Source organism: Panicum virgatum, chromosome 3K (genome assembly GCF_016808335.1).
Source record: "Panicum virgatum strain AP13 chromosome 3K, P.virgatum_v5, whole genome shotgun sequence".
Classification (NCBI taxonomy): domain Eukaryota; kingdom Viridiplantae; phylum Streptophyta; class Magnoliopsida; order Poales; family Poaceae; genus Panicum; species Panicum virgatum.
The window spans coordinates 19,886,505-19,910,319 of NC_053138.1; the positions used below are offsets into that span (position 1 = coordinate 19,886,505).

Genomic DNA, 23,815 nt, shown 5'->3' on the forward strand with positions numbered 1-23,815 from the left:
GCCATGTCGCGAACGAAACCGGCGGCGCCCGGCCTGCTGGCTAGCCGAGTCGCCGCCGTGCGTGGCTTGTGACTTCCGGTCTTCCGGACGTGCCTTTGAATTCCGTCCAAGTTTTTTCACAGGGCATGAAACATTATCCACGAAACATAAATAGCAATGGCGTCCTCACGATTTTCACAGGGCAGCTTCGAGTACCATATAGCAACAAGCTTTATAAACTTCATAAGGCCGGAGGCCAGAAACACGATGGAGCAAGGTGGTTACTGCCACGTGCCAGCCAGTACTGGAAAGGTGAAAAGGTTCTAGGCCATGGTTTACAGTTCGAGCAATTCCGTTCAAAGAGGGAGGGAGGGAGGGAGAGAGGGAGAGAGAGAGAGGGAGAGAGAGAGGGAGAGAGAGAGAGAGAGAGAGAGAGAGCAGGTGGCAAGGGAGCCCCAGCAGACGCTAAACATCTGGTTCACAGGTTCAGACCGCACGGGAGCACTATTCACATTGTCGCGCCAGTAAGGGGCGCAGCTTATTGCGTGGCTCGCTTACCATCCGCCACTGCCGGTGGATCCGCCCTTGTTGCCGTTCCACGCATCACCCGCCGCTTTGTCCCAGGAACTGCCGCCACCTCCTCCTTGGCTGCCGCTCCCCTCGCCGCCTTGCCCCCACGAGCGATCATCATCTTTCTTGGGAGGAGCCTCTGACCCACCTCCCCATGAAGACTTCTCTGCGGCTCCTCCTGAGGAATTCCAGCTATCTTCATTGCTCTTTCCCCAGGAACCTCCGCCTCCAGCTCCACCACTAGTAGCACCCCATGTGCTAGACTTGTTAGCATCACTGCTTGGCTGACCCAGGATAGAGGGAGATGATCTGTTCTGACTCCAGGAGTTGTTTGCACCACTCTTTCCTGCCTGATCATCTCCACCAGACGTATTTTGTGCTCCCCAGCTGGGCTTGCTTTTCACAAATGCTTGACCTCCTTCACCACTTCCTTTGCTGCCACTCCAGTCGGATGACCAGCCACGGCCTTGACCGAAGGGCCTTTGCTCATTGTTACTGTTCCAGTTTTTGTAACCACCACGGTCACCATTTCCCCTGCCAGACACCCAACTGCCCCCATCTCCAGACCCAAAGTTGCTGCTACCTTGGCTACGGTCGCCTTGCCCAAAGCGACCTCGGCCTCTTCCTCTACCACCATCAAAATCCCTCCTGCTCCATGGCTCTTCAGACCTTTCACCACCTGATTCATTGTTGCCTCCATTCCATGAGGAACCACCATCCCCAAAATTCCTTCCTCTCCCTCTGCCTCGATATCCACGTCCAAATCCACCTCTACTGCTTCCACCATTATCATCACCAAACCTTGGTTTGCTCCACGCCTGGTCTCCTAAAGAGAAATTTGGTTTGCTCCAAGAAGACTCCTGATTCCCACCTGAGGAGCCAGCACCCCAGCTATCAGTTTTCTTGATGTTATCATTACCCCCCTTACTACTCCAGGGATCGTCAGCCTTTAACTCAGATGGAGTGTCCTTTGCCATAGTGTTCCAGCTAGAATTGTTGTCATCAGAACCCGCACTAGAAGGCACCTTGCTTGTCCAAGGATCGGTTTCATGTTCTTTATCTACAAAAATGAAATATAATATAACCTTAGTTAGAGACCCTGAAATGATGACTGTTGTTCAAATAAAAATGTCAAGCAGAATGACCAATAAAAACAGTGTAGTTAATCCCTTGAGTACCTTTAATTGTAACAGTCTTGTTTGCCCAAGGATCATTTCGTCTTTCTTCACCTACACCCAACAGCACAAATAAGATCGCAGTATGTCTATAATTGAGTAGAATAAGAAATTTGCTTGGCTTCAACACCACAACATTCCCAACTTACCCCCATCAGTGCAGGAGTCTTTTGCCCTGGTGTTCCAGCCACCAGTGTTATCCTCAGCACCAGAAGTCATCTTGCTAGCCCAAGTATCATTCTGGTGTTCTTTGCCTACAAGTATAAAACATAAAAAAAAAGCCTGTAAGATACCAAATTACCAAGTGGATAAGGAAGCGCAGTAGAAAGCTACAGCACTAAACACCGAACATAGCAAGAAAATATGGATGCCTCTGATTGCTTCTTAATCACCTTCAATAGAAGCCACCTTGCTTGACCAAGGATCATCTTGTTCACCTACACACAAGAAAGGGGGGATTAAATGCTCTGTAGCATATAATGGACCACAAGAATTTGCATTGTTCAATTATAAGATTGACAACTCTCAGCCTGAGGGTAACCGGAGCTTCAATGGGGTGTTTGATTTGAGGAATCACCTCATCTAGAATGGAATGGTCCATCATGGGATCATCCCGTGAATTTTGGTGGGATGGAACCGGTCCTCATTATTAAGCTAACCATATGCTTCCAAGGGATGAGGTGGTTATGGATCATGGATCAACCTATTCCATTCCCAAACCAAACAAAAACCACCAGGAACAAGAAGGTGATGTTTCACCCCATTCCTCAAACAAAACACCCCATAAGCAAAGCAAGAAATTTCGAGTTCCTTTTGCCATTTAGAGATAGTATAGCGCTTGAAATTTTGAACAGGAAACTAGAGGTAGAAATTAGACAGGTTACTGACCTACAGATGGTTTGCTATCCTTCGAACTATTCCAAGTGGAAGGTTTATTTTCACCAAATGACTTTGTGCCCCCACTGCTACTCCAGGGCTGGTTACTTGGTGGATTCGTGGCATTCCAATTATCTCCACCAGCCCAAGAACCTCTATTTCCCCAATTTTGTCCATCAGCACTGTCATTTTCCTTTCCAAACCCAGAATCGCTTCTATCACCATTTCTCCAACCATTGTCTCTTCCCCTCCCTCGCCCTCCATATTGTCCCCTCCCTCCTCTTCCCCTTACCCTGTATCCACCAGAATCTCCAACTTCATTGTCTACCTTGCTATCAGACCTCCAAGAGGTCCTTCCAGCATTCTCACCACCCCATGAGCTCTTCCAACTTCCTTGATCATTTCTGCCATCGAAGACTCCAGATTCCTGATCCCTACCTCTACCCCGTCCTCGCCCAAATCCACGTCCACCGCCGAAGTTTCCAGGCTTGCTCCAGTTGTTATTCTGATCATCTGCCCTAGTTTCCTCTCCCTTGTTCCACCTTGATGAACCATCATTGCCAAAAGATTTCGGTTTATCCCAATCACCACTACCAACTTGGTCGGAAGCTCCTTTTCCTTTGCCCCAACCTTCCTCCTGTGCTTCACCAACTGCAGATGATTTATTCCAGTTAGCAGACTTAGTATCCCAACCTCCCGCGCCCCAGGTACCATCATCAGTGACAGGCAAAGGAGTATCCCATGCCCCGTTGTTGCCCGCATATTTGGAAATATTATCTTTTCCCCGGTCTTCATTTGACTTGCCCAATGGTCGGCCCCATCCTTGACTGACGCCCTCCAACTTATTGTCTGGGGGTGTAGCCTTTTCCCAGCTATCTGTTCCTTCTGTATCTACTGCTTTAACCTTGCTTCCCCAAGGGTCTGCATCAGCTCCAGAAACCATGTCCACAACCCTGCAAGCCTCTCCCCAGTTGTCACTCTTTTCACTCTCCTTATGGACTGCCGTTCCATCCCAAGAGCTGCCAGCAGCATCAGATCCACCAACCCCAGCTTGTTTACCCCACACATTGTCACTGGAACTTTCCTTCTGAGCGGCACCAGTGTTCCATACTCCAACAGCTGAAGATGTTGTTTTCTTACCCCATGCATCAGAATCACCATGAGCAGGAGCCACCACTTTCTTACCCCATGGATCAGAATCCCCATCAGCAGAAGGTGCCACTTTATTACCCCATGGATCAGAATCACCATCAGCAGAAGGTGCCACTTTATTACCCCATGGATCAGAATCCCCATCAGCAGGAGCCACCACTTTCTTACCCCATGGATCAGAAGCCCCATCAGCAGAAGGTGCCACTTTATTACCCCATGGATCAGAATCACCATCAGCAGAAGGTGCCACTTTATTACCCCATGGATCAGATTCACCTTCAGCAGAACTTTTCTTACTCCATGGATCATTTTCTGATTCTCCACCTGGAGATGCAAACATTCCATACTCAGCAAAACTGTAAAAACCTAAACACTGGTGAATGAACTAAACCAATTTCATAAACATAAAGGATAATACCATCGTGTATGCCAGAACCGACCTAAAAAATTAAGTTTCTTTTACTAATATTGCTATCACAAGTGATGTGTTCTATCACCATCTTTTTTGGTTAATGTGACCTACCCAACTTGATAGGAATTAAAGGCTTTCTTGTTGTTGTTTACAAGAAACCTATCCTGCCAGTGTAAGATAGGAAACTACAGCTGCTGCACTGCATGCAGAAATGAAAAGATGCAATAATAAACTATTCAACACTGCATGCAGATACGAAAAGATGCAACAGCCACATGTCTCAAAAAGTTGCAGGCAACCAACTAAACCAACCTTGCAAAAAAAAAGGAATTTTTTTCTAAATCACATACGAGATGCACCGATTGTAAAAGTCATTCCGAAAAGAAATATGTCATGCCCCTCTTTATCCTTCCATGCTAGTCCAACCCTCAGCAAATCAATGGGCATGTCACACCACTCCTAGTGGCACAGTCAACTAAAGCCACCTTTTGAGATTGCAAGTAAACAAGCATTTGAACAAATTAAATAAATCAATGCCCCTGCCCTAAAAAGATAAAATGAAAACATAATGTGATCAAGAAACAAGAATCAGTGAAGCTCCAAGAGGTGAATAAAGAGACACCAACCTATGGCAACAGAAAGAAATAACACAACTATTACCTGCATTCTGGACTGGTAAGGTGGAACTTGAAAAGGGTTGCCATGAGTCACTGCAGCACATCAAACAATTTGGTGAATAAAAGGATATGTGCAAACAAAACAATCAACATTAGTTAAGAGCATCTATGCCTTCAGGTGATTCTCTACATGAGCGAAGAGGAATGAAACAAATCAGAAGAATTTAGCATCTTTGTTCTCTTCAGAAATTTGGAATAGACACAAGCAAGAAACTAACAGGGATAGCAGGCAGTTCAAAAGCAAAATAGCTTATACACAACATCAGAAAGGCCATAAGGAAACCTTCTGGAGGCCAAGACAAGATATGCAGCCAACCAAACAAACCCACAAAATACTACATAAGCCTGGCTTGGGCTGGCCCTGCATAACTCCTAGCCAGGTCAGAAATAGACCAAGAAACCAATCACACCCTAAGTGGTGTGATTAGCTAGCGTAACAAGAAAGATGGTGAGATAAGCTGAGACCATGTTAATATGTAAGTGTGGGTTCAAATTCAAGTCATGAGTCATGACAGCATTCTCATGGATCAAAGACTGGCTGTCATAAATCATAATATACCGCTTCTATTTGCTATTGCAACTTCTCTAGTCCTCTCACCACAGAGGCCCAGCCTATTTCTTCTCTCTTCATGCATCGCTAGTTGCGAAAATCCACGCTAGCTATCTTTGCATCACAATTGTAGTTTTATCCGAGTGCGGACCAAGGTTGATAATAGTAGTCCAAAGGAAGATCAAGGATGGTCAATATTATGTTGTTTTGCATTGTACAGGTGCTTTGCGGAACAAAATGTTCCAAAAGGTAAATGATGCTATTGTACAAAAATAGGCCACTGCTCCCTTGGGATGGTGTATTTCTCTTCTTCAGAAATGAATGGCAGAGCTCATGATTATCTACCAAAAGAAATATCATAAAAGATATAAAATGTTATAGGGCCTTCCCTCTGATCAAAATTTGTTACTTGTCATGCTAAGTATATGAAAAGATTGCTAATAGAAGACAATAAAAGGAAAATACACCAACAGCACAAAGGATATGTGCAATATTAAGTTTTCCAATGAATAAACTTGATGTTCAATGCCCATTTCTAGAAAAATATCAACAGCAATCCATCTAGCACAGCACGTAATAGTACATTGAACTTGTCGTTGGTTTTCTTTATAGTTCGCATATGCGCAGTAGCAAGTCCTCCACAGTTAGATTTCATGGGTGGGGCAGAGTGGATACTCCCAAAAGAAAAAAGAGGATTCTAGATGTAGAAGAAAGGGAACATAACAAAATCAAGTCCAAGCTTAGCAATTATGAGTAACCAGCAAACTACTACTAGATTGGACAGTGCGCTCAAAAGGTGAAAAGCATAAAACAAACCTGCCAAAAGATGGCCAACCATTGTCCCATGAAGTTTTCTCTGCTTCCGAACCTAAAATAAGAATCAATATAAATAACAAATCCCAAAATCTACAACATCATGCCAGATTGCCAGCAGTAAAGAGAACAAATAACTCTAATCTCATACGAGCACCCTAAATGAAGTTTCCCATCCCATCAGAAGAAAGTTATTCATTCCTCAATGGAGTAGATAGTTCGGCAGGCGAGCAGCACATATTTAGGGGGAAATAGTAACATTTCCCCATTTACACTTTAGATACTTATCCTAACAAATAGAGCTCACAACTGTACATATGAAAGTATGAAGCTCACACTTACCAAAGAAAGATGTATCTTGATTTCCAAAATTGCCATCTGGAGCACCAGACAAGTTATCCCTGGTATGGCATGTAACATATTGAGAAGCTAATACAAAAGTGATATTATATTGTGATATTACACTACAATAGAGTGAGAAGCCAACATAATGATGATGCAGTTGCATTACAGCACAAGTAACAAAGCAAAGATAAACAAAACATGGTTCGTTTGCTTACCCCCTATTAGCTGGAACTGACAGAAACTCAGCTTGTACTGCACACAACACAGAAATCGGTCATTGTCGAACAAAAGCTCCAACAATATGCTAAGTTTACCAACCTGTAACAATCTTCAGTAGAGAATCTAGCTTAACAGTCACATCATTCCGAAATATCCGAACCACTCGACAGAGATAGCCCTTCAAAGGACCCTTTTTAATGCGCAGCATCTGTCCGATAGAGAAAAGTTGTTCTCTGGTGCTCCTGAAAGGCCTCTCAGCTGTATTAAGAAGGGAATCAGAACAGCGAACATACATTCAGGTAACATTACAGTTACAGAACAAATCAATATTACAGAAGAAATCAATGAACACTTACGGGCCCGATGCTCATTTTGCTCATAAGAAAGCTCAGCAAACATGGGAATTGGATTGTCCTGTAGAAAGCGAAGTGAAACAAAGAATATCTCCAATTCATTGATAAAGACAAGTGGATAAATGTATATTGTTGGAGTATATTGAGCCCATGTGTATAGAGGCCCATCTAGAGGCCCATGTATATGATCTATATATACCCACCCATCTAGGGTTGGAGGAATACACTAATTATTCCCGTCATTATGGTATCATTAGCTTAGGTTTAGGTTTAGGTTTTCACCTCCTCTGTTTCTAGCCGTCGGCTCCTCTCTGGTGCCCGCCGCCGCCGGCTCATGGCCGGCCGGCCGCCGGCCTCCTCCTCCCTTTCCCTCTCCTCTTTCCCTCCCCTCCCTTCCTCCTCCTCTGCTCAGGCTGCAGGCGCCGTGGACGCGTCGCCCCTGCTTCCCCATGGTGCTGCAGCCGCCGCCGCCTGGGCCCAGCACTCTACTCCGGCCGCAGGCGCTCCAGCCGCCGCCGCCTGCTCGCGCGCCGCCGGTCGCGTGGCACAGAGTCGCCGCCGCCGCCCTGGCTGCGCTCGCCCCCCTGCCCGATCCGGCCGCTGCTGCCGCCGCCGCCGCGGCTGGCGCCGGCCCGGAGGTGGAGGGAGCAGTGGGGGCCGCGGAGCCGCTGATCCAGGCGCCGCCGGGGCCGCCTGGACCACAGGCACCGCCGCCAGGGCCGCCCGAGCTGCAGCCGCCGCCCCAGCCTAGGCCGCACGCGCCCCTGCTGCTGCCTGAGGCACCTGGGGCTGCTGCTGCAGCAGCCGCCGCCGCACAGGCCGGCCACCGCGCCGCCGTCGCCGACGTGGAAGGCTGCCCGCCGCCGCCGCCGCGCCAGATCCCGCGTGGCCTGGCCTCGGGATGTCGCCCGCGGACGCGCCGATCTCCGCTGCCGCCCTCCGCGGGCATCAGGCCGACGCCGCTCTCGCCGCGGCCCTCCTCGCCGCCAAGTCCGAGGCTTCGGCGGCCCAGGAGCGGGTCCGCGTGGCTGCCCTCGCCTGGGAGCGCGAGCGTGCAATAGCCGACGCCCTTGTCCTCCAGGTCGCCGAGGCGGAGCGCTTTCTCCGCATCTCCTCCGGCCAGTTGCCCGTCGACCCCGAGCCCGGCAGCTCCTCCTCCCGCCGTGCCCCGCCTGCTGGATCTGGAGCCCGGTACGACCCGACCGACCCCATGGTCGCACAGCTCCACCTACAGGCCGCCGGCGTCCAGAACATCAGGGCCCTGGTCTCCGTCCTCCTCGATCCCGCGTCCTCCTCCTACGGTCGCTGGCGGGACCAGGTCCTCACCCTCCGCCGCTACGCCCTCGACGACCACGTCCTCATCGACCCGCCGATCGAGGCGCGGGACGTGACGTGGCTGCGCCTCGACAGCATCGCCCTGTCCTGGATCTTCGGGACCATCTCCCTAGATCTGCAGGACCTCGTCAGGACCCACGGCGGCACCGCGCGGCAGGCTTGGGTGGCGCTCGAGGGGCAGTTCCTCGGCAACGCCGAGTACCGCGCCCTCCAGCTCGACGCCACCTTCCGCACCTTCGTGCAGGGGGACCTCTCCGTCGGTGAGTACTGCCGGCGGATGAAGAGCATGGCCGATGCTCTTCACGACCTCGGGGATCCGGTGTCCGATCGGGTCTTGGTGCTCAATGTCCTACGGGGACTGAGCAGCACCTACGACTACCTGAAGGGCTGGATCGCTCGCCAGAGGCCCTTCCCCACCTTCCTGCAGGTCCAGGACGACCTCGCCCTCGAGGAGATCACCAGGGGTCTCGCACCCGGATCGTCCTCGCCCACCCCCGCCGCGCTCGTTACTACTCCACCGGCCTCCTCCGCTGCTCGTGCCACCTCCCTCCTTGGTGCTGCTACCGCCGGGCAGACCGGAGGAGGGGGGCCGTGGACGTCGCCGGCGACGGGGTGGTGGTGGTGGCACTGGTGGCTCTGCTTCTGGGAGCACCGGTACCGGTGGGGGCCGTCGGGGCGGGCCGACAACGGCTCCGGCTCCCGCTCCTGCCCCTGCCGCTGGAGGTACGCCCTGGCCATCCTTCAGCAACCCATGGTCAGGGCGCATCTCGATGTGGCCGTTCCAGGGTCCTGGAGGAGGGCCTCGTCCTCAGCTCCAGCCGGCGGCAATGTTCACTGGCGCTGCTCGACTCTTCGCGCCGTCCTGGACCCCGCCCGCTCAGCCCAGCAGCCGACCTGGCCTGGGGGGTGGGACCGGGCCGCTCTGGCGCAGTCCTTCAGCACCATGGGACTGACGCCGCCGACCAGCACCAAGTTGATCGCCGACTCGGACGCCTCGTTCCACACCACTCCCGATGCTGGTATCCTCTCTTCTATCCGACCCCCACACACATCTTGTCCTTCTATCATGGTTGGTGATGGGTCTTGCCTTCCTGTCACCGCCGTGGGTTCTGCTCCTCGTCTTCCCAATGTTCTTGTTGCTCCTCAAATGGTTCACAACCTTCTTTCTATTCGCCAGTTTACTGCTGACAACTCCTGTTCTATCGAATTTGACTCCTCTGGTCTTACTGTGAAGGATTCGGCTTCCCGGCGTCCGCTCCTCCGATGTGACAGCCCGGGGCCCCTTTACACTCTTCGGCTTCCTGTTTCCGCTGCCTCGCCTTCGGCTTCTTCATCTTCTGCTTTTGCCGTGACGCCTTCTCCCACCACCTGGCACCGCCGGCTTGGTCACCCCGGCCGTGACGTTTTGGCTCAGCTCCGCCGTAGTACCGATATTCCATGTACTAGGGCTCCTGCTGAGCACCTTTGTCATGCGTGCCAGTTAGGTCGTCATGTTAGACTTCCGTTTTCTTTTTCTTCTTCGCATGCTGCGCATGCTTTTGATCTCATTCACTGTGGCCTGTGGACATCTCCTGTACTCAGCATGTCTGGCTATAGATATTATCTGGTCATTGTTGATGATTTTTCTCATTACTCTTGGACTTTCCCTTTGCGCGCCAAGTCTGAGACCTTCCCCACCCTCCTCCACTTCTTTGCCTGGGTGTCCACTCAGTTCGGCCTCACCGTTAAGGCCGTCCAGTGTGACAACGGGCAGGAGTTCGATAACTCCACCTCCCGGTCTTTCTTCCTGTCTCGGGGTGTTCAGCTGCGTATGTCTTGTCCGTATACCTCTTCTCAGAACGGCAAGGCTGAGCGGATGATTCGCACGACGAACGACGTCGTGCGCACCCTTCTGATCCAGGCTTCTCTCCCCCCGCGCTTCTGGGCTGAGAGCCTTCATACCGCCACCTACCTTCTCAATCGCCTTCCGTCCACTGCTTCTCCTGCTCCCACTCCACACCACGCTCTTTTCGGTACCCCTCCTCGCTACGACCACCTTCGGGTCTTCGGGTGTGCGTGTTAACCTAGCACCTCCGCCACCGCTTCTCACAAGCTGGCGCCCCGCTCGACTCGTTGTGCGTTCCTCGGGTACTCCCTTGACCACAAGGGGTACCGATGCTTTGACCTCACCTCTCGCCGCGTTCTGATCTCCCGACACGTCGTCTTCGACGAGTTGGATTTCCCCTACTCCACTTCCTCCACACCTTCTTCTGATCCCGAGCTGGCGTCTCTGTTTCCGACTGACCCGGTGGTTCAGCCACCGTTACCTGTCTGTCCTTTTCCTGCAGGTTTTCCCGGCGCACCGGCACCGCTTCCGGAGATCCCTGCTGCGCCGAGCGCGGCCCCGGTGCCTCCGGTCGTGCCGCACACGGACCCGGTGTCTTCTGCTGCGCCACGCGCGGCCCCGGTGCCTTCCCCTGCACCTGAGCGGTACGCTCAGCCGGTGCAGGTGTACCGGCGTCGTCCGGCGCCGAACCCGACGCCGCAACGGTACGCTCAGCCGGTGCAGGTGTACCGGCGTCGTTCCGCGCCGACACCGGCGCCGCCTCCTGCTCCAGAGGCTCCTGCGACACCGACACCAGAGCCGTCGCCGCCGTCGCCGCCGCCTCCTCCGGCTCCCTCTCGAGCAGAGCCGGAGGTGTACCACCCGCAGGTCATCCATCGGGATCCTCGGCATATCCATCCCATAGTGACTCGGCGGATGGCGTCCCAGGCCGCGACTCTCTCCGCCACCGAGGGAGAGCCGCGGGTCTCTCCGGTACCCTCCTCTGTCCGCGATGCCTTGGCGGATCCTCACTGGCGTCGCGCGATGGAAGAGGAGTACGCGGCTCTTGTTGCCAACCAGACGTGGGACCTCGTGCCGCGTCCGTCTGGTTGCAATGTGGTGACTGGCAAGTGGATCTGGACGCATAAGCGTCGGGCTGACGGCACACTGGAGCGCTACAAGGCTCGCTGGGTTCTCCGGGGATTCACTCAGCGGCCTGGTGTGGACTATGATGAGACTTTCAGCCCAGTCGTGAAGCCCGCTACGGTGTGCACAGTCCTCTCGCTTGCGCTCTCGCGCACTTGGGCTATGCACCAGCTGGACGTGAAGAATGCATTTCTTCACGGCACCTTGTCAGAGACTATTTACTGCTCTCAGCCTGCGGGATTTGTGGACTCGAGTCGTCCGGATATGGTCTGCCGGCTCAACAAGTCTCTCTATGGACTGAAGCAGGCTCCACGGGCTTGGTACTCTCGGTTCGCCACGTTTTTGCTGACACTGGGGTTCACCGAGGCCAAGTCCGACACGTCTCTCTTCATCTACCACCGTGGGGATGAGACGGCATATCTGCTGCTATATGTCGATGACATTGTGCTCACAGCTTCCAGTCCGTAGTTGCTTCAGAGTGTCATCTCCTCTCTGCAGCAGGAGTTCGCTATGAAGGATCTGGGTCACCTCCACCACTTCTTGGGCATCACTGTTGAGCCTCGCCCATCTGGTCTTCTTCTGCACCAGCGGCAGTACGCCCTCGATATTCTGGAGCGGGCTGGGATGACTGATTGCAAGCCCTGCTCCACTCTAGTCGACACTCAGGCGAAACTGTCTGCTGATCTGGGTGATCCGGTGGCTGACCCTACAGCCTACCGGAGTCTAGCCGGCGCTTTGCAGTACCTCACCTTCACCAGGCCGGACCTCACCTACGCTGTTCAGCAGGTCTGTCTCCACATGCATGATCCCCGGGAGTCACACCTTGCTGCGCTGAAGCGTCTCCTCCGGTACGTCCGTGGCACTGTGGACCTCGGCCTGGTACTTCACCGCTCGTCCTCTGCTGAGCTGGTGGTCTACACCGACGCTGACTGGGCTGGCTGCCCGGACACTCGTCGCTCCACCTCCGGCTACGCCGTCTTCCTGGGCGGCAACCTAGTCTCCTGGTCGTCCAAGCGGCAGCCAGTTGTCTCCCGCTCCAGTGCCGAGGCGGAGTACCGGGCAGTCGCTAACGGCGTGGCGGGGGCGTCCTGGCTGCGACAGCTCTTGGCGGAGCTCCACAGCCCGCTCGCCAAGAGCACGCTCGTCTACTGCGACAATGTCAGCGCCGTGTATCTCTCCACCAACCCCGTCCAGCATCAGCGAACGAAGCACGTGGAGATCGACCCACACTTCGTGCGCGACAGAGTCGCCATCGGCGATGTTCGGGTACTCCATGTCCCGACTACCTCCCAGTTTGCTGACATCTTCACGAAGGGGCTGCCCTCGTCGACCTTCTCGGAGTTTCGATCCAGCCTCAACGTAGCCGGTGGCTAGTTGTGGCTGCGGGGGGTATTAGCTCTTTTGTGCTCTACTTGTACTCTCATCTTGTCCAGTCTTGAACACCGCTGCGTCGGTTGTTCAGACTGCGGGGGGTGTTAGCTTTCTTGTTGTCTAGTCTTGAACACCGCTACGCCGGTAGTTCAGACTGCGGGGGGTGTTGGAGTATATTGAGCTCATGTGTATAGAGGCCCATCTAGAGGCCCATGTATAGGATCTATATATACCCACCCATCTAGGGTTGGAGGAATACACTAATTATTCCCGTCATTATATATTCGTACCAAGTTTTCAGTAGTAGAGCCTCCCAGATCCTTCTGTTTCTTCACATTCTCACATGACCCGCATTGAGCACAGAAAAAACCACAATTCTCGCTTTCACTTTCATTATAAATGAACAGTATGCCCATGTACAAGTGTTTAACAACACCTTGCTTACCCTGCAAATATATTAATCTATCAGCATGTATGCTAAATGGAGGAAAATACATCCTATCCTTGTATAACTCCAAAAACACATCTTTCGGAAGTAAATAGCACGCTATACATTACTGCAGTAACCGTGACATGCATCATAAATCAGTAGTAGGCTAGTAGCAGTACTAGTACATCCACAATGTTAAACTACCACGAGCAATACTCAGTGCAAGTATCTACTCCAAGTTTTCAAAAATATTTTAAATGAATTGTTCCCTTGAAATAAAAACGAAAAAGGCATGAATTCCCATGCTGCTCACAAAATGAGACAAAAAACATATTGATGTTAGATTGGTAGTTAGGTTTAACCTGAAATGGGCCTTCCAGAACGTTAACAGTGTCATTAATAGCTACTATCTTCTTCTGACGATCAACAGCTGTAAACATTTTGTCTACACAGCTTTTCTTAATGTCGTTCTTTTTTACTGTCACTGCAGATCCTTCAGGACCACCCTTTAATATCTACAAAGAGAGAACTGAAACTTCTTAGACCAAAACAAGGATGTAAAAATGAAGTGTGCATTAAATGGTTATTACCCTAAAACCATCTTTCTCAATAGCAACGATCACACCAAAATCTTTTCGCCTGCTCATAGGAAATGAAATATAAGGATGACATCTGATAGTAGACAATGATTATAACCATATAACACAGCCTCACCCAAAGAGTACAAGATCATGGAGGTTGAATTCATCATTATCATCAAAATTTTCCGTAGAAGTTGAAGCTTTTGATGTTTTGGAAGATTTCATTTTAGAAGATGATGGTGACTTAATATCTCGTTCTGCGGGAATGTTCCTTTTCTTAGGACCATAGATGCTGGAGACCCAATCCAAGTCATCAGCAGAAGTTCTATTGATTGGACTAGAGGAGAATTTCAGAAGTTCAGTCTCTGTTGGTTGTATACCCCAGTAAATCAATGAACTTAGTGAAACCCTTTTATATAGAAAACCATCTTTGAACATCAAACCATCAAGTACTTCAAAAACTTCGCCAGTCGGACGATCACGCTTCATTTCAATATGAGGCCTGAATAACCTACATGACAAGTGAGATTATGGAAACAATGTCAAAGGCTAGTTAAAAACAGTAAAGAAATTTATCCCATGCAGGACAAGGAAACATCGGATGTAGAATGGAAATCATTACTCTAGCTCTTGAGAGCTGATTAATCGTGGAGCAGGAACTGCTGCTTCTTTTAACGAAATTGCACCACCCTGCGAAGACCAAAATGTAACATAAGTTAAGCATTCAGCAATCAGGCTGTTAGCAAAATAGAATTGTGAGAGCCTGAAAGGAGTAAGATGACAACAATTTTTTATTCACAAGCACATGGGAGCCAAACGATACTGTAGGCTGACAAACCAGTGGGGATACAGTTAGCTGGTCAGTCAAGGTATTATACATTCAGTAAACAGAATGGAAACAGGCAACATGCCACAGAATTTCAGACATAGTTATATCAACTGTAGATCACACCAATACTGGTGTACCTAGTTTCCACAACAAAGATGTGGCACACAGATTGGCGCAAAAGCCCTATGATACTCAAATATACATCCTACTTAATCATGACCAGGAACACAAGAAATTTGATAGTTTGGATGAATAAAGAAAGAATTCAGTTCAAAACACAGGCATTCTACTGCCAAGCATAAGAGCTTTACATATTTTTTCGAAATAGCATGGAGGTCGACTCTGGGTATGATTTTTATCAGCACTCTTTTCCGTCCATTATCCACGCTAACAACCTAGTCACAGGTAAACAGTAGTGTAAGAATGAAGAAGATAGAAAATATTTAGAGAGAAGATGCCAATAGAAAGAGAAGCCACAAACAAATTATACCATACCTGTGCTAGATCACCTTTATAGTTACCATTCTTCATGCGGACCCATGTACCACGGGAGATTTCAAATGGTTTTGTACGGCTGGATAACAAGCTAGGAACTTCAGCTGCAGGAACAGAAGTAATTCTGCTAGAATACACGCTACAAAACCCTTTGCATGCCTGTAATAAGAGATGCAGATGTGGCCCACGAATCATTTGACGGACAAAATACAAGCATATATAGAGAGACATAAAAAAGGAAATAAAAGATTTTGCTGACTACTATAAACAGTTTTACAGATTCATTAAAAAGTTCTTTTTCGCAAACTTCCAAGGTATGAATTAGTAAAATTGGCGTGCATGGGAAATGAAGACAGAGAAAAACAAAGCTGGTAGATGCCACATGCAAAATCTATCTGCGTTTCACAAATTGGAAGTTACACCTTATATTCCACAAAACAGTACATGTCACCCGGCATGTCATTGCCAACACGAATGCATTTTTTCCTCTTGCGGTAAAAGGAAAAAACTGTGTACCTCTGTAACATCACAGGCCTTCTCCGCTTCAACAAAAACAAACCCTCTTACATGATCAAGTGCAAATGCTGTGATAATTGGCACTTTGGTACCAATTTTTTGCAGATCAACAAACTTTTGCATGAAGCAGAAAGCCATTTGGCGCTCACGCCCAACCTGGAAAGCAGTTAAACAAATCAGCATCTAGCCAACAAGTGCTAGTTCAGGAATGTCAAGTCAAGTTTTTGTTAATCACAAACCATGCATTTAACCCTCCAAATAGTAGGCTCTTTGAGTGCACCATCCATGGGGAAAATGTCATCATCTTCCCTAGAATAGCTACGATCAGCAGCATATTTCACACCATTACTGTATCGATTCATGATGAATTCCTCAAGTTCATCGCCACTAAGCTCCTCTTCCTTTACTTGTAAAGGAAGAGGGTGTGACCTTTCAGTTCTTATGTGACTGAGATTTTGTACATGTTCCCCGCCAGTAGAGAAACCTGCAGTTTCCATAAACAAGATCACATAAGCAGAAGATACCGAATCCTAACAATCAAACCTTCAGATAAGCTTTTTTATTTGAAAAAACTAACCTTAAAATTGTGCACAAAGAGTATGGGATAAAATTGACATTTTGCAATAGTGCTTAGAGAAGACATGAACCTAGAACACCCAGATAATTGCTAAAAACATTACTTCAGCAACAACAACAACAACAACAACATAGCCTTTTTTTCCCAAGCATTAGGTTAATTTAAAATTTCAGATACAAACATAAAACAGCAAAAGTGGAACAGGCAAAACAACAATCAACTCATAATCTTATATGAACTACAAGTAAAACAAAGCAAAAGAGTTCATCGATGAAATAGTTCTGATTGTTGCATATTTGTTTATTCTTGACTTCTTTTGTCAAAAAAAAGTAAAAATAAAAGATATTTTTGTTGATTTAAAACAGGAAAATCACATACAGGAGCAATCCATTTTGTGCAAAATGTGTTATGGCAAAAATTACTAATGTTCTGAATGCTAGTATGTCACACTAATGCATTTCATAATTGCAGAGATGCATTGTAACCACATAAAAACAGAACTTTTGGGTAGCAAAGGTCAGTTCGCCACACTTTGCTGAAGCCTGAAGGGTAAACTTCCGAGCCAGAAACTAGCAAAGGCATCCACGTTCCCTAACGGACTCACAAAACCATCGAATTAGTATTTCTATTAGCCAAGGATTGTTTGGCCCTCGTACAAATTTTGGATAATATGTGAAATTCTACAGTACTCGAACTGTTCCTGTCGTGAAGGGGAACACCCCCCACCCACCCCACACACACACACACAAAATCGACACAAATCAAACCTAGGTAACAGAGAAGGTGGAAAAAATATATCCCCAAATAATCGACCCAGTACTCCACATTGCACAGAAGAAAAACCCCAGACCGATCCACACCCCCACGCACGACGCTAGCCACGCTTCGGACCGCGCCGAATCCGTACTCACCGTCATCGTGGTCGGAGGCCTCTTCCTCGGACTCGAGCACATCTTCCTCCTCGTAGTCGTCGTCGACGCCGGCCGCGTCGTCCACGAACTGGAGAACTCCGACGCGGCGGCGGCGCTTCGCCGCAGAGGACGACGAGGGCCCCGCCCCCGCGTCGCCGGAGCCCTTCCGCCGCTTCCCGCCGGACCCGGATGCGCCGGCTCCAGGGCCAGGGGATTCGGCGGCCACCTGCTTGCCCTTCCCCTTCACCGCCATGGCGAAGGCAGCAGCGAGTGGAGTGGGGGATGGAAGAGACGCGACCTGCCCGAGGAAGTGGAGGGGGCCTTTAACCACTACGGCCAGGCGACCTTCCCTCTCCGATGAGCGGCGTTTGCACTTTGCAGATGCCACCTCGAGTGATATGAAATTTCTTTTCGGTGCTGCGAACGGGTGAGAAATGTCAGGTTTTGTGTGTAACATGTGCGGTGTGAATTGGGTCGGGAGAGAATTTTCGTCGTTTTAAGGGTGCGATTTCGATAGGTGGGAGCGAGAGCGAGTTGAACCGAAACGGGCTGGACCCTAATCACACTGTAATTCTTGGGCTTGGGCGACAGGGCGAGAGATTGGAAAATATTAAATGGTGAAGAAATGCCTTTTTGTCTGATAGGATTATTGCAGACTCACCACTAACCAGATAATTTCATTTCCGATGGTTTTAAATCTCTAACACGGTAATATTTTTGTAACTGCCCTCGTTCTGAACTCCAACAGCATGTTTGCCTTTCTTTATTGAACTTTGCATATTTACCCCTATTTCTTCTAGTTTGAGTCATTCACCTACCCTCATTTCTCAACGCCCGCCATGAGCCGAACCCGTTTTTAGCCACTATAAACTCAGTATCAAATAAATTTAAGAAATAGAAGAGGTAGCATATGATGTTTTTGGCCTTGCCATATCCAAAACATCTCGTCTCCCAATACGATGCAACTCAGTATGTTCACAATACGATGCATAATGTAATATGAACATGCACATTTGATTTGCACTGTGCGATGGTTGCAAAATATCATATTCTGCCATTTACTTGAAATATATGATGCTATTTGCTTCATATATTGCATTAATAAGCTCGGATGTGCTAATTCATGCTGAATATGGGGTCATCCAAGCCAAGGGTATATTTGTCTTTTCAGCCATCCGTTACCACTTTAGTTTCCCTTCACAAAATAGGGGTAGATTGATGGTTTGTATTAAAAACAGGAGTAAACATGTAAAGTCTAACAAAAAAGGGCATTTATGCAGTTGACCCTAATATTTTTAATGTGTTGCAACTTTTGGTAACATGATTAATTAATGATAAGTACACAAGGGCCGGCAGCAGTAGGTACAAGCTATTCGATTGATATATATATTCAAATAATGTAAGCAAGTAGCTTTAGCTTGTAGCCACATCAAACTAAGTAACAAAAGTGAGTGAGGCAAATATTTTTTTTGAAAAAAAAAGAAAATTCCAACAATGGACACAAATACCATTCACTACTACAGAAAATGGTCTTTGGTTCTACCTATTAAACCCGGCCATCGACCCGGGAACAAAAGAAAATGAAGGCCGGGTCCAACGGCTAGGGGGCGGCGGGGAGCTTTAGTTCTAGTTGGAGGCACCAACCGTCCCGAGTGTGAAAACCGGGACTTAAGATCCGAGTATTTGATCCCGGGCTCGTAGTTCCGGTTCCGAAATCAGAATAAAAAGAGGGTTTAAAACCGGGACAAAAGCGGCATTATGCACTATTGATTAGCGGTCACTCCGCCTCTCGACTACTATATCTAGAGTTAGGAGGGTGAGAAATGCTAACAATGACAATTGTCTCATAATTTCTATCAAGAAAAAATTATCTAGAAAATGAAAAAGAATTCCTCTCAACAAAATAGGAAAAATGATTTTACGAAGTGAAGTATGCCACGGTCGCTCTATCTTCTTTCGAGTTACTGCAATACACACGTCGCTCTATCTTCTTTTTATTTGTTTCCCGTCCAAAAACGTTTTCTTTTATACCATGTTAAAACACATAGGCTTATTTTTTTTGGCTGAAATCCTAGCGGTCGATCATACACACGACGGCCCAGACCAAAATGCAACGCCGGGACGTTGGGTTTTCGACCAAAATTCCCCAACCGCCTCGGTTCGTCCCGCCCGCCTAAACAAAACCTCCACTCCACCGCGTTCCCCTTCCCTTCCCGCACCGCCACACCAAATCAAGAACCAGTTCTTGGATTCTTGATCGGCCCTCCGCACGCAGCAATGGAGTTCTTCAAGAACGCGCGCTTGGTGCGGCTCAAGAGCCACCTCGGCACGTACCTCTGCGCCGCCGACGACGCGGAGGCCGTCTCCCACGGCTACCGCCGCAACTCACGCGGCACCGTCTGGGCCGTGGAGCTCGCCGGCGACGAGTACGTCCGCCTCCAGTGCCAGCGCGGGCTCTACCTCGGCGCCGCCGCGGCGCTCGACCCGGCCATGGCCAGCTGTAGGGTCGTGCAGGGCATGCCGTCCACGCCCGACGACAGCGCCTTCCTCTGGACGCCGCGCCGGGAGGAGGGTGTAACAGCCCACGGACTGGGTGGGCCGGGCTAAAATTCGCGAGCTGCTGTAGCGTCGGGAATTAGTTCCATGCTGGAAGCGAACCCTGACCAATTTAAATACCAGACCCAGGTAAGGTAAATAACTCCGGTTGTAACTTTTTGTGCGAAGCGAGGACGAAAATACAAGAGAGTTATTTAGCAGGTGTGATTTACTACTCAACGTGCAGAAGATATTAACAGTTATCGCGGCAGCTGGTTACAGAGGGCCGCGGCGCCGGGTGCCTCACGCTTTCCGGCCCGCTCGGCCGCCTCCTCCGCGCCAGCTTCGGGGAGACGCCGCGGGACAACTCCGTCACCCTCGACTTCGAGGTCGGACCGGAGGAGAGCACGTGGGCGGTCGAGGTCGTCCCGGCGGAGCAGGCGGCGCCGCCGTCGCCCTGCCGCGCCCAGTCCTGCGACGCTCGGCTAGAGGCGGCCGCCGCCGCGACGTTGGACACCGCGTCCAGCACCTTCGTCAGATTATACTCCGCCAAGGTATTCGAACAAAACCGCGGTTTCTGATTGCTTGCTTCATTCTTTCTTGATCTTGAAGACGAATTCATCTTGTTGAGTTGCTAAGATTGATTTCCTGCGTAATTACCAGCTGATTCGTCCAATTAGTTTCTTGGAGTAAGAAGAATGCTAACTTCTTGGTTCTTGAGGAATTGAAGCATGTAAATTTCTTGGGCAAAATGTTACTGTTCTTGTCGTTTCTTTTCGGATTGAGTCGCGTCCTGCTGAATCGGAGTCGTTGATCAGTAACTTGTTTCTTTTTTTTTTTGAAAGAACAGTAACTTGTTTCAGATCGGCGATCTTGAAAGGATCTTGAAATGGCTTTAAAGTCGTAACGGTTTGCAGGAATCGAAAACCAAGCTTGAGGAGCCGCCATCGATCGGGGAGCCCCTGCACATGCCGGCGCGGCGCACCATCTTCCACAACACGGCCAGGGAGGACGGCGGCGTGGACGACTTCGACGAGGGCACCTGGAGGTACTTCACGTTCTACGAGCAGAGCCTCGCCGCGCTGCGGCGCAGGCTGCAACAGGAGACCAAGTACAAGGACTTCGTCATCTGCCGCCGGAGCGGCGGCGACGCACCGAGGCTGTTCCCCGTCGTCCTGGACCTGCCGCCCGGCAACAACGAGATGGAGTTTGTCCTGGTCTTGGTGCCATCAAGAGGTACCACCACTACTGAAGATCTTGGTGTAGGCACTTGCCAAATCTTCTGTTCGTGTTTGGTTTCTAAACATGTACTAGGCATTAGTGGAACCAATACTAATAACATTGTTTATCACCTGTAATTGCAGCGGCAAATGATCTTCGGTGGCCATAGGGACGTGACCTGGTATCACTGTAAGAAGGATGGGGAGTAATTCGACAGTTCGGCATAACCTGAACTGAACATTTTTGTAGTGTGTAGGGAGCAGTATCTAGAGTTGTTCATAACTGAAACTGAACATTCTTGTGCTCTGAAATTTCAGTCACTTAGGGAAGCCCTCATCTTGGCTTCGTTCTCTAGTGCTCGACACTGTTACGGATGTGTAATTAGCTTGAAACAGACTAGCGGTAGATGGACAAAAAATGTCAGAAAGGTATGCCATTTTCTTTTTTGAAGATTGTGATGAATTGTGTCCAGGAATGATCTTGGAGATTCTTTATACTAGCTCTTGAGTTTCACTTTGTGTAAATGTTTCTGTGTGAACAATATGTTCCTTACTAGTGGACTGTGTGGTGTATGCTGTACTTTGTTTCTGCATGCATTTCTGATTCAGTGTTGCGGGTGTGGCTTTCTCGTTCCAACAAGTCATGAAGCGATCAGCTCACAACAACCACATTGACATTGTGCATCCTTCATGTACAGTTTCACAACATGAACCACACAATTACAACATGAAGAAAAACCACGCTACTCGTGGAGGGAACGCTTTGCATCAACCCCAGCTATATGATCCTATCTGATCTCTATTTCTCACAACCACAGGCTTGCAGCACACATGTGCACAAAAAAACTTCTAGGGCGACATTAACACGTTAAAGATTAAAAAAAACATGCAGAACAATCTATCAACAAGCTATTTGGTCCCTGAAAGTGGCGATCTCCTCAAATACAGGCAGCCTCCTTGACCTGAACGGTGTCCATTCGTTCATCACAAGGTCTAGTCTCTCCATGATCTCTTCATGGACGCTTTGGCCAACATCAAATGGCGAGGAAACACAGTTGAATAGGTTGAGCTCGTGCAGAAGCTGCTCCGCACGGGCAACCACCTTTTCATCATCCGAACCATAGATTCTGTGTAGCAGAACGTCCTCGAGTGTTTGTCTTGCCTCCCCATGCCTGCCCAGCTTAATCAGACACAGCCCAAGGTTGCACGCCCTGTTGGCATCAGGCTCAATAGTTTGTGCCTTGCGGTACACCAATTCAGCGGCTTCATAGTTGTTCTGCTGCATGTAAGCCCAGCCAAGGTTGCCCTGGGATGCATATATACCAGGGAATATTTCAGTACACTGAATGTAACTGAGAATTTCATTGGTGAACAAATTATGGACAGTAGGAGTAGCAACTAGCAAGAGCAGTTGTGACCCATACCAGAATACGAGATGTCTCCTGTTGGATTGAGACCTGGAACTTCTTGCCATGGGATCGTGCTTTCTTAGTCGCCTTCCCGTTGAAGGCCTCACCGAGGTATATCATCTTCAGTTTCTGTTTCAGTAGCTCAATTTGTTCCTCAACTTTTCCGCACTTCTGAAATATATGATGGCATCAGGTTAGAGTGCAGGAACCCTTCAGCGCTTGTGCAAGATGTGAAGAAGCAAAAAAACTGAACTACCTTATACAGATCTATGAGAAGGTTGTCAAGGGACTCTTGAGCCTGCTTGGAGCAGAGATGCCTGAAGGATCTGATGGCCTCGATCGCCTCCTCGGAGCGATCCTGCTGCTTCATCACCACAGCCATGTCCTTCAGGGCACTGTCCACCCTGTCGCCAGAGTTGATGGCCTTCCAGAACCACACGATCGCCAAATCTGGCTGCTTCTCCACAAGCTGATTCATGCAAGGAAAGTCATTGTGCCCAAATTAGCAGTCAAGATGAAAGATTTACAACAAAATCTCTCGCACTAGTAATCATAAATTAACCTGTGTGTAATCAAGTGTTATAAGTAATTATTAGATACTAATCGAGTTTGAAGCACATCATTTATTGGATCAGCGATTCATTCGCCGTGCCAGTTGGATCTCTCTCCATTTCTGGTAACCATGTGCCCCGAGCCCAACATAGTGCATAGAAATGATTCAGATATTCAGTGAACAGTACATCTGAAAGGCTAAAAGTACAGTTCGAATAAGCTTAATGCAATAAAGTTCACGCAACCCCAGGGTTGCCGTAGATTTCCTCAAAAACAGTTCGAATAAGGACAGTCACAAACTCACAATCAATATCCATATCAAGGCAAAGGAAATCTTGCCAACCGAAGTTGAAAACACACGAAATCTAGTTTCAATTGAAAAAATAAAAGGCATCAAAATCTTTACTTTTAGGATTCTCCAGAAAAGACCTACTAATGCATGGAGTGGTTTACGTCAAAATCAAAACCAGCGCCCGGTGCAAAGGTGAAATGGCTAGGTGAGCAATTGGAGGCGCCCAAATACGATGAAAGGACGCTTTGATTTATCTTTACACAAAGATGCTTGATTTGATGCACATATACAACTGGACGCTGAAGCACATATGCATACATAATAAGCTACTGTTGCTAATTTGCTTTTTGCCAATTCAGTATTGTCACAATCTACTGGAGAAAGGTCAGGGGGATTTGGGACGATGAGAGAAAGATGGAAACCTGGAGGTGCTTGGCTCTGACGTACGGGCTGTCGCCGGCGGGCACCTTGTGGACGACATGGAAGAGATCCTTCTTCTCCCCGCCAACACCACCGCCACCACCTCTCCTCTTGGAAGAACCCATGGCGGAGCAGTCTAGACGGAAGCCGGCTTGGCGAGAGGGGAGGGAAGGTGGGCGTCTGGGCGATGAGAACGATCGGAGCCTCACGGTTAGGCGGTTTTGTTTTCGCGGTTTGCGGGATCTGGGGGGTAACGAAGAAAGAGGGGGGC

The 23,815-nt window shown here is 49.1% G+C and overlaps 2 protein-coding genes across 2 annotated transcripts; both read right to left on the bottom strand.

The window, feature by feature from the left end:
- Nucleotides 1-357: 357 nt before the first annotated feature.
- On the bottom strand, nucleotides 358-17,449 carry LOC120698200 (protein RNA-directed DNA methylation 3-like). The gene is made up of 21 exons (XM_039981726.1): nucleotides 17,117-17,449; nucleotides 15,868-16,112; nucleotides 15,629-15,784; nucleotides 15,113-15,271; nucleotides 14,929-15,012; nucleotides 14,411-14,478; nucleotides 13,922-14,299; nucleotides 13,798-13,846; nucleotides 13,570-13,722; nucleotides 13,068-13,223; nucleotides 7,125-7,182; nucleotides 6,868-7,026; nucleotides 6,765-6,801; nucleotides 6,547-6,605; nucleotides 6,208-6,259; nucleotides 4,825-4,874; nucleotides 2,613-4,076; nucleotides 2,117-2,161; nucleotides 1,874-1,978; nucleotides 1,728-1,778; nucleotides 358-1,609 (listed from the first exon to the last, which is right to left on the bottom strand). Exons 1-21 carry the CDS (start codon nucleotides 17,367-17,369, stop codon nucleotides 534-536), a joined length of 4,857 nt encoding a protein of 1,618 aa, XP_039837660.1. The 5' UTR covers nucleotides 17,370-17,449; the 3' UTR covers nucleotides 358-533.
- Nucleotides 17,450-21,502: 4,053 nt separating this feature from the next.
- LOC120698201 (protein SULFUR DEFICIENCY-INDUCED 1-like) lies at nucleotides 21,503-23,815 on the bottom strand. The gene is made up of 4 exons (XM_039981727.1): nucleotides 23,547-23,815; nucleotides 22,537-22,749; nucleotides 22,296-22,451; nucleotides 21,503-22,177 (listed from the first exon to the last, which is right to left on the bottom strand). Exons 1-4 carry the CDS (start codon nucleotides 23,667-23,669, stop codon nucleotides 21,773-21,775), a joined length of 897 nt encoding a protein of 298 aa, XP_039837661.1. The 5' UTR covers nucleotides 23,670-23,815; the 3' UTR covers nucleotides 21,503-21,772.